Below are 16,335 nucleotides of genomic sequence, written 5' to 3'. Positions count from 1 at the left end.
TTTAGTAGGAAACACTAAGAAATTAACCCTCTTTTCTTCATTGATTTCTACTTCTTGTGTCACTGTTCTGTAGACTACCACTGTATCTTCCAATGGACTTGAATGTGGTGAGATTTTACCAATGATCCCCCAACCTAGCTCTGTCCTACGAGCATAGGGATGCTTCTTACTATCACCTGCTATTTGCTCTTCTGCCATAATGGCTTCTGCACAATCAAGACCAATGAGAAGTCCTATGTCAATGTTTGGGTCATATTTCATTAGTTTGTCAGAGATTGCCTTTAAGTGGGGCCAGTCACAAGCAGTCTCAGGCCTTGGTATCTGACTCCGTCCAGCTGAAATGTTTTCTGTTGAATATGCTGAAGGGACTGATATTTCCACTTCTTCATTATAACCTCTTACTTTAAGTCCATGAATTTTGATAGAATCAGTGATTTGTTTTCCACTTATTGTGTGGATATTGAGTGACACTGATGGTCCACTAACTCCCAATTTATTCAGAGTGCTTTCCTTGATGAATGAAGCATCAGACTGCTCATCCAGCAGGGCATACACTAAAAATTTATTCTCTTCGTTACTAACATGATGTAACCATACAGGAACTATCATGGTGTGCATGTCATGTGTCACTGATTCTGTAACTTTGACCTTATTGGCTACTACTGTGGGTTTATCATCTTTAGGCTGAGTTGCTTGTGCTGGCACCTTTTGGCTCTCAGTTCTTGTCATGTCATCATTGTGAAGAGCTGTGGGATGGTATCTCTGACATACTTTACAAACTTTCCTTCTTCTACAATCCTTTCCTTTGTGACCCATTTTTAGACACCCTGTACATAACCGTTTTTCTTTAGCAAATTTGTACCTAGTATTACCATCAAGTTTGGCAAATTCCTTGCAATCATCTAAATCATGATCCTTTGTACAGTAGTGACAGAATCGTCCTTTCCTTTCCTGGTCCTTGGGATACTGTTTGTTGGCTTGTACATTTACTTTACTTTGGAATGACCACATTGGTTTTTCCTCAATTGATTTAGCCATGAAAGTTCTACTCCCTCTATTCTTTGTCATGATGTTTGATTCCCTTGGTTTCCAATTGGTTGCCCATGTTTGAGTTTTGATCCAGTCATTTACTTCCCTACTTACTGAATTCCAGGAAAGAAATGGATTGCTTGCTCCTTTTGCTTCGTTCTGGACAAATTCACATAACATTTCAAAGGGTGGGTGGTGCTCTTCATTGCTACTAGAAGTGTTATTACTGTTAGTATCAAGATATATCATCGCTTGCTTTCTCCAGTCATGAACAACATGTTCAGGGAGTTTTGCTAGCACCTTTCTCTGCTCTCTAGGATCATTCAGAAATGACAAATAAGAAGTGTGTTTCATTGCAGCTAAACAGCACTTCAAAAAATCTGAGAAAGCTGTTAATGCTGGACCATTATGCGGAGAGATTGGTAGCCAATTCATTAACTTATTTGTGTAAGCATCAGCTATGATGCTTTTGTTTCCAAATCTATCACTAAGAATTTTCTTTGCTTGCACATAGTCAGCATCAGAGTTAAAGTGCATTAACATTTTAATGGCATTCTTTGCCTCACCAGTTGTATACCTCTCTAAGTAGGCAAGTCTCTCTTTACCAACAGAAGTTTTAGACTCTACATAAGTTTCAAAGTTTTTCAACCAACTTGGAAATTCCATGGGTTCTCCATCAAAAGTGTTAGGCTCTATTGGAGGGAGGCTCCACTTGGGATCAGGTATGTTGATTGCAAAGGTTCCCCCAGGATGGGAAAAGGATTGATGATTCTGTCTCACATTATTCACATTATTAGGCATGTTGACATTATGAGTGTGTCTACGAGAGCTTGGTACAAGACTTTGAGCTGTAGGGTTGAGATTTATTACCTGAGGTTCACTAAATATTTGTCCATCTACTTCATTTGTCATCAATTCATTATCTCTATTGCAAGAAGAAGGTTTCTGTGGGTCATGGAATGTAACATATTTGTGAGGCATGGCATTGTCACTTTGTTGATTTGCAATTGCTTGTGCTTTCATTTCATTTTGTGACTCTATGTATTGTTGAAGATAACTTTGCTTCTCTACACTTTCATCATTACCTGGAAGCATTTTTACTTCTTCAACTAAGCTAAGAGCATTAAGTTCAGCACTAGCAACTGCTAAATCTCTCTCTTTCTTTTTCTTTGAGAACATTGCTTCTGCCTCTGCTTTTGTCTTAGCTAACATAACTTCTGCCTCTGCTAAACTATCATGATATTCCATTTCCTTTCTAAGTCTGGCTACCTTTGCTGCTACTTCTTGCTTTCTTTGTGCTGCTGATGAACGTGATGAAGTAGATGAGACTCTAGAATGTCTAGACCGTTTGCTGGAACAAATTGATCCTCTGTCATTCTTTAACTCCTTTCTTTTACATTCTATACTTTCTAATATTTCATGGTGAACTTGTTGATTGTGTTCCAGCTCTTCATTTAGCTCCTCTGACCTTTCTGGCTCTAGTTCCACCAGCTTTGTGTATTCCACATAATACTGCTGAAATGCCTCTATTACTTCACTTGACATGGGCTCTAATTCAAAGGGGCTAATTACAATTTTTAATCCTTTCTTAATTTTGCTGGTAACACTGCTCCATTTACGCTTACAGGACTCTGCTCTTCCTTTGGTTACACTGACTTGATATTCTCTTCCTTTATCGGTTGGCACTCGCTCCCTGACACTAACTTCTTCAATACAAGTTTGATCCCTGTCCACTTGCTCACCCTCACCTTCCCTAAGGCCATCTACGGCATTAATTTCCTCAGTATCAGACATATCTAACAACTTAATTATGTCAATACTGAGACACTGAAAGAGCAATTTAAAATTACCACTCTTAATACTAGCTAATTGTGGGTAATTTTCACTTAGGCTACTCAATTCAGTGCACATACATAATATTATAATCTCTTGCCTGTGACCATGGGTTCTACAAAATGGTGGCGAGGCACAGTGGGTAGAAGGGAGTGGTTGTCGTCAAGGGTAGAGCTGACCCCGGGGCCTCAGAGGTCAACCTATAGGCTTACGTCAGCGTCCCCTCGTCCTGTGACTCACTCTTGCTACGGTTTCACATGGAGCCAATTTCTTGCTTGTAGGTCGAGTTCTTACTGTAGCCGCACCGGCTGGGCATCAATTGGCTCTCAGGTGATCTGTTTTACTGATCACACCCATCATCGTAGGGTCGAGGAAAGGCAGTTCTCTCTCTGACGTTTATTGATGAGGTAGGCATGACCGTAAGAACTGCGAACAAGTTCTCGGTCTCAATTTCTTACAAAATAACATTATACACGGATATTAAACACTTTCAACATATTACAATATTCATTAACAATACATGCAATTGACTTGGCACTATGACAATCAGTTTTTACTACAAAATTAAAGTATTTACCTCGGTCACCATCCTGCCCGTCTTTGTCTGAGCGCGACTTGGCCGTGAGTGATGCCCGCAGGCGACTAGCAGGTTAACCCCACACTACCAACAAGTGAGCATCGGCTTCGGTGCTTAATATAGCATTGAATACTGATACTTACACATATTACACGTTTTCATGCAAATAGAAAACTATTGAACATTTCACTTATAAATGCCGAGGAATAATGACATGAGGTACATACGCTTTACATACAGTAACACTGTGTAAATGGATTGAGAGAGCTGGAGTGCTGGGTGAAGAACAGAATGGTTTTCGTAGGGACAGGAGAGCTGAGGACAATATGTTTGTGGTGAATGAAATGATTGAGAAGAAAAAGAAGGATGGGGGTAAATTGTACCTAGGTTTTTTGGATATAGAGAAAGCTTATGATAGAGTGAACAGAGAAATGTTAGGTAGAGTCTTAGAAAAGATTGGATTGAGTGCAAAGATAGTTAACGTAGTGCAAAGTATGTATGTGGACACAAGAGCTAGATACAGGCTAGGAGACATAGAAACAGACTGGGTGAAGAGTGAGAGAGGAGTTAGGCAGGGCTGTATATTGTCACCAACCCTTTTTAGCCTGTATACAGAGGAGCTAGCAGCCAGGATGAGAAGAATGAATATAGGGGTAAGTGTGGGGAATGATAAAGTATGTGTGCTCCTTTATGCAGATGATGTAGTTGTTATGAGTGAATCGGCAGATGAGCTTCAAAGTTTGTTGGATGTAGTGGATGGCTATGGTAAAGACTTTGGAGTAAGGTTTAGCAGTGAGAAAAGCAAAGTAATGATTGTGAATAGATCAGAGGATGAAAGTAATGTGGTATGGAGACTTGGAGAGAATGAGTTGAGACAGGTGCAAGAATACAAGTACTTAGGGATGTGGATGAGTCCTAGTGGGTGTGCAAAGGCAAAGAATGAAAAGATAAGTATGCTAAACCAGTGGGTAGGTCGATTGGGAAGCGCGGCAAGGATGAGAGCAAGTAAGTATGATGTGTTGAGAGAAGTGTGGAAGAGTGTGGCTGTGCCATGTATAATGTATGGTATGGATGTGATTGCATGGAATGAAAGTGAAATTGATAAGTTAGAAGTGGGCCAGAACAAAGTAGCAAGGATGGCACTGAGTGCACCGAGGTGCACAGCAGTTGAAGCCTTGAGAGGTGACATGGGATGGAGCACCTTCAGAGAAAGACTGACAAAAGCCACACTTAGGTACAAGATTAGGCTTGAGAGAATGGATGATGCAAGAATAGCAAGGAAGGTGTACCTGTGGAATGAAAGTGGAAGCAAATGGAGGAAGAGATGCATGAGAATGACAGACAGGAATGGATTGCAAGTTGTGTGGGCGATAAGAATGGCTGGTAGGAATCAAAATGAGCGTGAATGGGTGGTAACAAGAGGAGGAAGAGTGGGAGCCGAATGGGATGTGAGAAAATGGAAGAATGAGATAGACAAAGAAGTGAAATGTGTGGGACTGAATGAACGGAAGAATGAGATGGAAAGAAAGAAGACCCTGGAATGGTACAAGGAGAAAGAGGCCCCGAGGTATGAAAGGTGGTATGATGGAAGCCTGGGCGGTGATCTTCTCTTCCGAGCGAGGGCACAGTGTATGGATGTGAATGCAAGGAGTTACAGGTGGTCTGAGTCCCGCAGCAGTGTGCCAGATGTGTGACATGGGAGAGGATGAGACGGTGGAACATGTGGTGCTGGAGTGTGTGCAGTATGCCAGAGACAGGAATGAGATGATGCAAGTGATACTGACTGAGTTAGGGCATGATAGGAATGAAAGAGTGGAGAAGACAGGAAAGGAATGGATGGTGTTGTTGCTGGGACTGTGTAGAGAGGCCAATGAAAGGATGATTGAGGCGGTGAAAGAGTTTCTGGAGAGAATGTGGCGTGCCAGGTGTATGAACAATTAGGATAGAGGATGCTGTTCGTTTCTCTTTTTTTTTTTTTTTTCCCCTTTCTACAGGAGTTGCCGATCCAAAGGCCTGGCTCAGGAGTGATCCTGTGCCACCTGTACCATCAAGATCAAGATCAAGACGGTCACATGACCACGCAACCTGTCCCAATCGCTCATATTCACTCATGGACACAGTTTATTCACCTTCTTTCCCAAAACTGATGTATTTCGAGACGTAAAGATGCATCAAACATAAATCCAGACGCCTAGGAGCAGCCCCGCCTGGCCCTGAGGAGCACCGTGAGGAGCGTCTGCACCCCATGAGCCTCACAACATCATAGCCGTCTTGACGTCACACAAGGTTCGAATTATCTGAATGGGCGCCAAACACTCCCCAACTACTAACTCTCTTAAATGCACAAAAAATTAGAGGGAAATTAATAAAATCAAGCGGGAACAACAGTACTTTTATCAGCCACTATCGCAAAATAATACGCGGCTGTTACCTTTCCTTATTTATGTATTTGAGATTATTGTGGTAGAACCGCGGCCCACATGGCAGTGTTTGTTGTGGTGTTGTGGGTGGAGGAGTGGTGAGGTTCAGGAGTCTGTGTGCACTTCTTGCTTTAGCCCACAGGTGAAAGTTCATGCACTAAAAATTTATTTCATTTAGCATAACCATGTGAAAAAAAGACGTATGAGGGAAGAACAATTATAGAACTCACATATGTTCCTCGCAATGCTAGTTCTCACTCTGATACCTCCCTTTTACACTTGGGGAATGTTATGTTTGGTGCAGGATATAAGTGATGCAATAGATGCACATGAAGCCGCACCAAGTTAGACAGTGTAAAGTGTGTAAGGTACCTTATAGTACAAAAAAAAAAGACCTTCAAACCAGGAATCAGCAGAATGCTTGTATTACTGCTAAGAATCTCATTCTTATCAGGCAGTATTACCAAGTACTACGAAGTCTGTTATTATAGGACCGGGAGCTAGGAACAAGTAATTGGCAAAATTATGCATGAATGAAGGATAGTGTTTCCATCACTGACATATTTATGGGTGAGGATAGGGTTAACCAATCCTGGTGACGCCCAATCAAATACCAGCACAGTAAATGATGAACAGTATAAGTAAGAATGGGCCAGAATTTGACTTTTTTTCTTTAGGTTATAGATCAAGTATGGGATTATTCACATTTACTGCAAGTATAATTATACATAACAAAGTTACCCTAAACCCTGCCCATAATAAGTTTTAAAACTGAAATTTAACTCATTCAAATGTCTTAACTTATTCCCAAACTGATCTTGATCTAATTTTACATGTGAGTAACTCAGCACATTTTTAACCAGAACATTTTTTCACAGAATTTGTTAGTGTAGAGACTGCAGTTCATCATCACTTTATTAGTGTCCAAGTCTTTAAACTAAAAGTGATGAAAAAATCAGGTTCAGAGTGAGCTACATCCTGCTAATCTCAAAAAATGTTAAACTCATATGATGGTTGACCTATCCTTACCTGGTTGGCTATCCCATACAGTTGTAGTAGAACTATCAACCAATCATAGATTAAGGGCAATCCAGATCTGCTGGCATGCCAGTCTACAAGTAGACTGAGTTGTATGTCATAAGCAGAGTTTGGAAAACAAGTTCGGTGTTTCATAAGTAGACATTTGCAATGGTTAAATGTCTTATACCAAGACATTATTAGTTAGTATAATTATATAGTGCAGTTCCTAAATTAGCATGTAAAGCTCTCTTAATGGAAATTGTCGAATCCAGTGCATTTCTCACTCTGTATCTGCTGTATCTGAAGTTCTACAACTTCCCTTCTAACTGATACACTCATTCTTCCAATAGTCAAGTACCTAAAGACATTTCCAGATTAACCTATTTAAACCTAATGTCAGGCAGATGTTTACTGCCTCCCAGTGTTAGCTCAACATAAACATACATGTGCACTATCAACTTGATTCAACTGCTCCCTTGCTAAAGGAAATGTGACATCACTTTCATGATTTTGACTGTACTAACCCCTAGAAAGGGAAAAGAGCTGATGCATTTACCTCTACTGACAGGCTCATCTAAAAGAGATGACACAGACCATTCTTTTCTCTTCTACTTCTGCACCCAAAATCACTACTATTTAAACTACTACTTCTATACTGTAGTTGTTGCTGCTGCTGCTGTTGTTGCTGCTGCTGCTGCTGCTGCTGCTGCTGCTGCTGCTGCTGCTGCTGCTGCTGCTGCTGCTGCTGCTGCTGTTGTTGTTGTTGTTGTTGTTGTTGTTGTTGTTGTTGTTGTTACTAGCACCCCCACTTATTACTGCAGCTACTACTACTACTACTATTACTACTATTTTTGTACTAATATAATATTATGACTATTACTGCTACTACTTCTGTACTGACATACTATTGTTACTACTATTAGTTATGCTAAGAGTTTAATTTCTCATTCTTTTTACAGGGCCTGTGCATAACGAGAGAATTAATAAGTAACTGCATCCACCATGACTGAAGAACAGAGGTCAAATGACAATTCATCTAGCACGAAGCCTGCAAGTCACACTCTAGTAAGAAGAAAACCACGTATTCTTCCATTGTAAATTAACACTCAGTTAACATATAGGATAAGTGATTTCATGACTATTTTGAATGGGAGAAATCATTAGAAATAAGAAGTATAGAATCCAGTATGCCACACATTATACACTGTATCATTTTTGAAGGAAAGATATGCAAGGTATCCTATATGTATCTTGTTTAGAAGACATTAGCAGTGAGGTGATGGGAGGGTTAAATCTCTCTCTCTCTCTCTCTCTCTCTCTCTCTCTCTCTCTCTCTCTCTCTCTCTCTCTCTCTCTCTCTCTCTCTCTCTCTCTCTCTATCTCTCTCTCTCTTCCCTGCTGTTCATGATAGTTTTCTTATTACCTAAATCACCTTACAATACTTATGAAATATTTCAGAAACCAAATTATATGCTCAAGTACACACTCTCAGGCCATTCTAAAGCTATATCATCAGTGAAGTTCAGTCCAACAGGAGATTGGTTAGCAAGTTCATGTAAGTATGTTTGTTTGCTGTAAAAACCTATTTACAAAAGTGAACAATCATATCCTCAGAAATTAATATCTTGTATCATAGACAGGGTTCTTACTGATTTATTACCCAGTAAGCATATCGTATGTAATTAATTGCTTGGAATTTTAAGCATGATGAAAGACAGAATTTACTGTGTATTAAAATAACTATCCTTCAACAGCTGCTGACAAAGTGATCAAAATATGGGGTGCATATGATGGAAAATTTGAAAAAACACTCTCTGGGCACAAACTAGGCATCAGTGATGTGGCTTGGTCACATGACAGTCGGTTGCTTGTTTCAGCCTCAGATGACAAGACACTCAAGATTTAGGAACTTGCATCAGTAAGTATTACAAATCTCAGTTTTTTTTTTTTTTTTTTTTTTTTTTTTTTTTTTTTTTTTTTTTTTTTTTTACAGCCATATATATCTGCCAATGTGGCAGCCTCATGGAGGGCAGAAGTCTTGCACCCACTCACTTTCACTGTCACACCTACAAGCATTCCCAGACCAGTGATAAGCCACCAAGTTTTTTTTTTTTTTTTTTTTTTACCACAAAAAAAATAAAGCAGCACAGAATTCATCTGTTATTTTTGTATTCAGTTTATTGTGGTAGGAAAGGAAGAAAATTATTTATGTGAGGAATAACTTCTGAATTGAATAGCAGGTCCACATATGATGTAGCCAATGTTTTTTTTTTATCTTATGTGTCTCATTCTCATTAGGAGAGGACATAGATGAGGAGTGCATGCTCATCTTAGTAGTGACACTTGCCTTAGATTTTGTTAATGTTGAGGTCATTTTTTACAAAAGGTTCTCAGATATATCCTCTAGGAATAATGTAAGTTGTTTTACTTGTACTAACATTACAAACTGACCCTCAAGAATTTTTCTGATATAGTGCTTGAGAATAAACCTGTAGTTTGAGGGAGGAGCTCTACAGGGTGCACTGTGATATAAGTAAACAACGTTATGGGTCCAAAGGTTACTGCAAATTGAATGTTAGGAAACCTAATCAAAAGGCCCAGAGTTGAATTATCAGGCAGTGTGGAAAAAATTTGTCTCCTTTCATTTTGTGCACTACTTTGCCAAGGCATCCTAAGGCATAACATGGTATCTGACTTAACATTATGTCCATCTCCTATTAGAAGAGTCTTGCATCATGCAGTGAACTAGTACATGTAGACCGACAGTAGTTCATGTTCCATGTGCTCTTCACCTTTGTACTGCTCTTATTTCTTACTTCATCATGATATTCATAGTCATCATCATCATCATCAGCAGCAGCAGCAGTAGTCTGTATGCCTCTGCTGCAGGACCATCTCTGTCTGCTGCCTGTCAATTTCATGCTACCCTAACAAAACATATAAGTTCTCCGTCTAGTTCTCTTCCTGCCATTTCTTCTGTCACTATTATTTGGTTGCCATTTCATCAGTATGTTGTCTATCTTTTATCTGTTTGACACATGACATTTCATATTCATATTCACTTTTTTCTTATAGGTATAATCAAGATATCTTCAACTTAGTTTTGTTCTAATCATTGATGTTCTTTTCTTATTTCTCCAACTTGCCAAACATTGTTCTCTCCATTAATCTACAGGCATTCTTTCCAGTAATTACTGCTAAATATGATTTTCTCATCCAGCCATCTGATAGTTGAGTTTCAGATCTGTGTCCTTTTCTCCTCCCTCATCTAATAATTTCCTTATATTTGAGGGCTTTCCTTTCCTACTCAGATAAATGTTCCTAGAAATCTGTAAAATCTACCAAATGTTAACTCTTCAAACATACCACATCAAATTTTAGATTCTGCAGTGGCCATAATCTTTTTTATATATTGTGATAAAATTAAGAGAAATTTTCCTGCATATCTTTTGCAGGTAATATGTTATTTACATTCATTATTACTTTATTTATTTACAGGGAAAATGTGTAAAAACACTGAAAGGACACAGTAATTATGTGTTCTGTTGCAACTTCAATCCCCAGTCAAATCTCATTGTTTCAGGCTCTGTAAGTATCAAGATTTAAGCTTGAATATGTTATTGTAAATAATTAAGAAAAATTGGATATTGTATATTGTTGTATGATCCAGTTGTAGAAAGTATCACGTTACAACTGTATGAAATATTTCAGTTTGATGAGAGTGTACGAATATGGGATGTCAAGACAGGCAAATGTCTGAAAACCCTACCTGCACATTCTGATCCAGTCAGTGCTGTTAACTTCAATCGGGATGGAACCCTAATAGTGTCCAGCAGCTATGACGGTTTATGGTATGTTGCTTCCATATTAAAGATTTATGGTGTCTCTCTCTCTCTCTCTCTCTCTCTCTCTCTCTCTCTCTCTCTCTCTCTCTCTCTCTCTCTCTCTCTCTCTCTCTCTCTCTCTCTCTCTCTCTCTCTCTCTCTCTCTCTCTCTCTCTCTCTCTCTCCAGTATATTTAGTGACATGACATGAATCATTTTGGGTCTGTTGTAGCAGGCTTGTGTAGTAGACAACCTACATCTTTGAACAGGTCAGTGGATGCACCAGATTCCTCCCAACTCCTCCCCTCCCCCCCTTTTTATGGGGGGAGCTGGTGGTAAGAGAGAGTTAGAGCAAGAAGGGAAGCTTTTAGTGCAACTTATCCTTGATGATAGTTGGCCCTTTTCCATGGTCCACATCCTTAGAGGCAAAGACATTAATTAATGCTTGTGGTGTGTGATTGTACATGTGGTTGCTTCGTCTTAGCAACCACCTCATTTACTGAGGATCATTGTTATTGTTGTTTTATTATTCATTATTGTAGAGATCAGAGGGACGTGAATATTAGTTACTTGCCTTACTTCAGATAACTTTGTCTACAATTGTATCTATTTCTTTTTCAGTCGAATTTGGGACACCACCTCTGGCCAGTGTCTAAAAACTCTAATAGATGATGACAATCCTCCAGTATCCTTTGTGAAATTCTCTCCTAATGGCAAATATATTCTTGCTGCTACTCTTGACAACACCCTAAAGTTATGGGATTACAGTAAAGGAAAATGCTTGAAAACTTACACTGGCCATAAAAATGAGAAATATTGTATCTTTGCAAATTTCTCAGTGACTGGAGGAAAGGTGAGTGCTACAGTGTTAGTGACTGGAGGAAAGGTGAGTGCTACAGTGTTTAACTTGTAAAGTATAATTTGTACACCACATCTTTAGATATGCTCTTGTGTGACAGTATTTCTAAGCACCACATAAGAAAACTAGTGGTATCTTTTCTGTTTCAGTGGATTGTTTCTGGTTCAGAAGACAACTATATCTATATATGGAACCTGCAAACCAAAGAAATTGTGCAGAAGCTTGAAGGTCATTCAGGTAATGCAGTATACCATAGGGCTTTGTGAGTCTGCATAATCACAAAATATTATTTTTATGATCATCTACACACACACACACACACACACACACACACACACACACACACACACACACACACACACACACACACACACACACACACACACACACACACACACACACACACACACAAAGAAGTTTAGAATTTACTAAAGATATTATTATCAGTATTAGTGGTTGAACAAGAAATAGGGGAGATCTAAAATACTGAGATCTGAAGTCTCTCCTGCTGTGACCTTCCCTTATGGATTGCTCCAGGAAGAAGTGTAGCGGGACACAAGTCACCACTCCTAGCACTCCATTTTCTGTTATATTATCACCCTTCCGTTTTCACTCTCTCTACTGCACAGGCTTTTGTCTTTCATCTCTTCTTTCCTCACTTTATACATATCTCTTACTTGTACACATTCTGTGCACGCTCTTTGACACATGTGTTACACATCTTCTCAATACATCATATTACTCCTTTCTTCACACAGACATACACACACACATACACTCTCTTTTTCCATAATTTTGTGTATATCATTTATCATGTAAAGTAATTTTTGTATATATTGTTCATGTTTTTGCTGAATAAAACAGAGAGAGAATACCCAGGCTAAATTTCCTTTGCCAGAGCTACACTGTTATGACACTGGAAATTGTTACCCTTCAAGGACTAAACACTGCTATGACCAAGAGTCATGGTTGGGAGCCTACACTCCTCGCTTGAGCAACTTCCGGGCGGCCAAGTAGCACCTCACCTTTGCTATAATTGGTGACCCCGTTGTTTTTTTTCCGGAGTGAGCAGCCAAGTCCACCCTGCTGCTATCCTCCAACCACCTGGCCAAGGCGACGCGGTCGGCTACGGGCGAATCTTCTGGCAGCTGCCCCTTCGCCGGTGTCGCCGCCTCCAGCAGCAGACCCCGGCCGCCACCCCGCCGGCCGCCGCCCCCAGCTGCCCGTATGCCGCCCCCCACCACCCAGCCGCCCTCACGGCGCCCCCCCCCCCCCGCGGCACTCTTCAGCTGGCCCTCGCCACTGGCCAGCAGTCTCTCCCAGTCGCGGACGCTCCTCCACGTAACTTCTGCCGGCCCCTCCAGTTTCCTGCTGTTACCTGGAGCCCTCCCACTGGCCTCGTCCCGCCTCCATCTACAGCTCTTCATTGGGGATTACCTACGGTCCATCGCCCAGGATTAACACTGTCATCCGTGGATTACTTACAGTGCGGTGCCAAGGATAACGTACAGTTCGTTCAGTGGTGAGTACAGTGCCAAGGATAACGTACAGTTCGTTCAGTGGTGAGTGAAGTGACATTGCCCCAATTCGGCATCTCTCACCGCTGTGGCACCCGGTCACACCGGCGCCTCACGCCTTCACTCCTCACCGCTGTGGCTCCCGGACTTTCCGGCGCCTGTAGTGTACTTTACACAGTCACGTGGTGGTCCACTCAGCACAATGCCTGATGACGTCGACTCCGTAGCCTTCAGTGATCCTCCGTTCATCAGCCAGGACCCTTCCACGTGGTTCTCCATCCTGGAATGTAACTTCAAGGCTTCCAAGATAACAGTAAGTCTAACCAAGTTCGTGAAGGCCTCTACAGTACTACCAGCTGACGTTCATTTCACAAGTTGCTGATATCGTCAGTGCTGCCAGCACTTCTGCTTCGCCCTATGAAGACCTCAAAGCTGCTGTTCTGCAACGCCTACAATCTACAGTGTCGGGGCGCCTCCAGGAGCTTCTGTCAAAAGAAGAATTTGGTGGTGAAAAGCCCACAGACCTTCTTCGCCGCATGAAGAAGCTGCTTGGCAACAAGTACACCTCCTTCGACAAGGAACTCTTCTTACAGCTGTTCTACCAACGCCTGCCTCCTGACACTCAACGCTGCCTCTTCACTGTCAAGAACAAGCTCTCAGTAGACGAGCTTGCCACTCTCGCCGATGAATTCATGGCTACCCTTCCACAAGGTCAACCAGCTGCAGTAGCCTCCATCTCAGCAGAAGACAGTACCAAGCAACTTGTTGAGCTCGTCTCACAGCTTAGACTTGAAGTGAGAGATCTTCGGAGAGAGGTCAGAGAACGCTCATGCTCACGTTCGCATTCTTCCTCCAGACACCACTTCTGGCGCCGCCAGCATTCAAAGAGTAAGACGCCGGAGACTTCTAGTTTCTGCTACTACCATGAAGAGTTCGGGAAAGACGCAAGAAATTGTAAGGCTCCCTGTACCTTCGCCAAGTCTTTAAACCCCAACAGCGAGCACTAGCGGTGCATAGTGTTCGCGACACCTCGTCTGCGCTACTGAAGTTGTATGACCCTCTCTCCCGGACCAAGTTCCTCATCGACTCTGGTGCAGACGTCAGTATTCTCCCTGCCCCTGGTGTAGACAGGACGTTGCCTCCCCTCCTTCACCTTCACGCCGCCAATGGTACGGAGATTCCTGTGTACACGCGACGCACCTTGCAACTTCACCTGAACCTCCGCCGTACCTTCGAGTGGACGTTCTACGTAGCAGCTGTCACGCAACCAATTCTAGGTGCTGACTTCCTCCGACACTTCGGTCTCCTAGTGGACATCAAGGGTCGGAAGCTGCTCGATCCTCTCACCTCAGTCACAACAAAGGGACAGATCACTCATGGTGATAGCACACAGATCTCCCTCCTCAAGGCAGACCACCAGTTCTCCTCCCTGCTGAAGTCCTTCCCTACGCTGACGCAGCCGTACTCAGCCAGCAAGCCGGTCACACACCACGTCTCGCACCACATCGAGACCAAGGGACCTCCTAGCCACGCCAAGGCCCGCCGCCTATCTCCAGAGCGCGCCAGACAAGCCAAGGCAGAGTTCGAGTCCCTCATTCAGCAAGGCATCATACGGCCCAGCTCCAGCAACTGGTCTTCCGCTCTCCACATCGTGCCTAAGAAAAATGGCGAACTACGACTATGTGGAGACTACCGCGCTCTCAACTCGCGCACCGTCGAGGACAGGTACCCAGTGCCTAACATCCAGGAGTTCTCTTCTCAGCTCTCCGGATGCACCTACTTCTCGAGGATCGACCTTGTGAAAGCTTTTCACCACATCCCCGTCCATCCAGCGGACATTCCGAAGACTGCTCTCATCACACCCTTCGGATTGTTCGAGTATGTCAAGATGCCCTTTGGTTTGAGGAATGCCGCTCAAACCTTCCAATGCTTCATTGACGAAGTCCTTCGAGGTCTCCCCTTTTGGTTCGCATACATCGACGACCTCCTCATCGCCAGTCCTGACGCAGAGACGCACCAACAGCACCTCCAGCAAGTACTCACCCGTTTGCAAGACTACGGGGTGCAAGTCAACGTCGACAAGTCTGTGTTTGGGGTCCCCTCCATCACCTTCCTTGGCCACACTGTCTCCTTGGAAGGCATCACTCCACTGCAAGAAAAGTGCGAGTCCATCCAGAACTTCCCCAAGCCTACAACACAGCGCCAACTCAAGCATTTCCTGGGGATGCTGAACTACTACAACCGCTTCATCCCCAGCTGCTCACTACTTCTTCAGCTGCTCTACGCGATGATCAGGCCTTGCAAGAAAGGACAGTCCATCTCCTTAGTCTGGACTCCAGCCACTGAGGAAGTTTTCACAGCAGCAAAACAAGCTCTCAGCTCCGTCTCACCTCTCAGCTTCCCTGCCCCAGATGGCATCATCTCTATCGCCACAGACGCTTCTGACATCGGCATCGGAGCAGTTCTACAGCAGTATGTCGACGGAGGTTGGAAACCGCTCTCTTTCTTCTCAAAGAAATTTAACAAGGCGGAATCCAAGTACAGTACTTACGACAGGGAACTTCTCGCCGTCTACAAGGCCATCAAGCGTTTCCGGTACTTCGTGGAAGATCGCAACTTCCATGTATACACCGACCACAAGCCACTCACTTCGAAGTCCCTGCACATCAAGACCTCCTGTTCGCCGCGACAACTGCGTCACATCGACTTCATCTCGCAGTTCACCACGGATTTGCGCTACGTCAAAGGTGAACACAACGCCCCAGCTGATGCTCTCTCGCGCAACATCTCTGCTGTGTCATCTTCTCCCATCAACTACACTGCCATCGCTGCTGACCAGGCCAACGATGAAGAGCTGCGGCAACTCCAAGACAACCCCGCACTACAGATGAAGAAGATACAACTCCCAGGAACCACAGTGCACGTTTACGCTGACACTTCCACCGATTCCTGTCGGCCCTACCTGCCGAAGACCCACCGGTATCGTGTTTTTCGTCAGCTGCACGACCTCTCCCACCCTGGCATCCGAGCATCTCAGCAGATGATGACCTCACGCTTCATCTGGTCTGGCATCAACAAAGACGTCAGGCTGTGGACCCGCACATGTGTCAAGTGCCAAGCCTCCAAGGTGTGGCGACACACACGCTCTCCTGCGGCCGCCTTCACTCCAGCCTCTTCACGGTTCGACCACGTGCATGTCGACCTCGTTGGACCACTACCCTACTCTGACGGTTACCGGTACCTTCTCACCTGCGTCA

The 16,335-nt window shown here is 43.0% G+C and overlaps 1 protein-coding gene across 1 annotated transcript; it reads left to right on the top strand.

The window, feature by feature from the left end:
* Window positions 1–8,901: 8,901 nt before the first annotated feature.
* Window positions 8,902–13,816, top strand: LOC135102476 (uncharacterized WD repeat-containing protein alr3466-like). The gene is made up of 7 exons (XM_064007792.1): window positions 8,902–8,965; window positions 9,178–9,293; window positions 10,378–10,467; window positions 10,591–10,730; window positions 11,324–11,588; window positions 11,711–11,798; window positions 12,627–13,816. The coding sequence occupies exons 1-7, from the start codon at window positions 8,902–8,904 to the stop codon at window positions 13,085–13,087; spliced, it is 1,224 nt and encodes a 407-aa protein (XP_063863862.1). The 3' UTR covers window positions 13,088–13,816.
* The last annotated feature ends 2,519 nt before the right edge of the window (window positions 13,817–16,335 follow it).

The sequence above is a fragment of the Scylla paramamosain genome, chromosome 7 (assembly GCF_035594125.1).
Source record: "Scylla paramamosain isolate STU-SP2022 chromosome 7, ASM3559412v1, whole genome shotgun sequence".
In the NCBI taxonomy this organism is placed as follows: Eukaryota; Metazoa; Arthropoda; class Malacostraca; order Decapoda; family Portunidae; genus Scylla; species Scylla paramamosain.
This window is presented reverse-complemented; position numbering and strand designations above follow the sequence as displayed.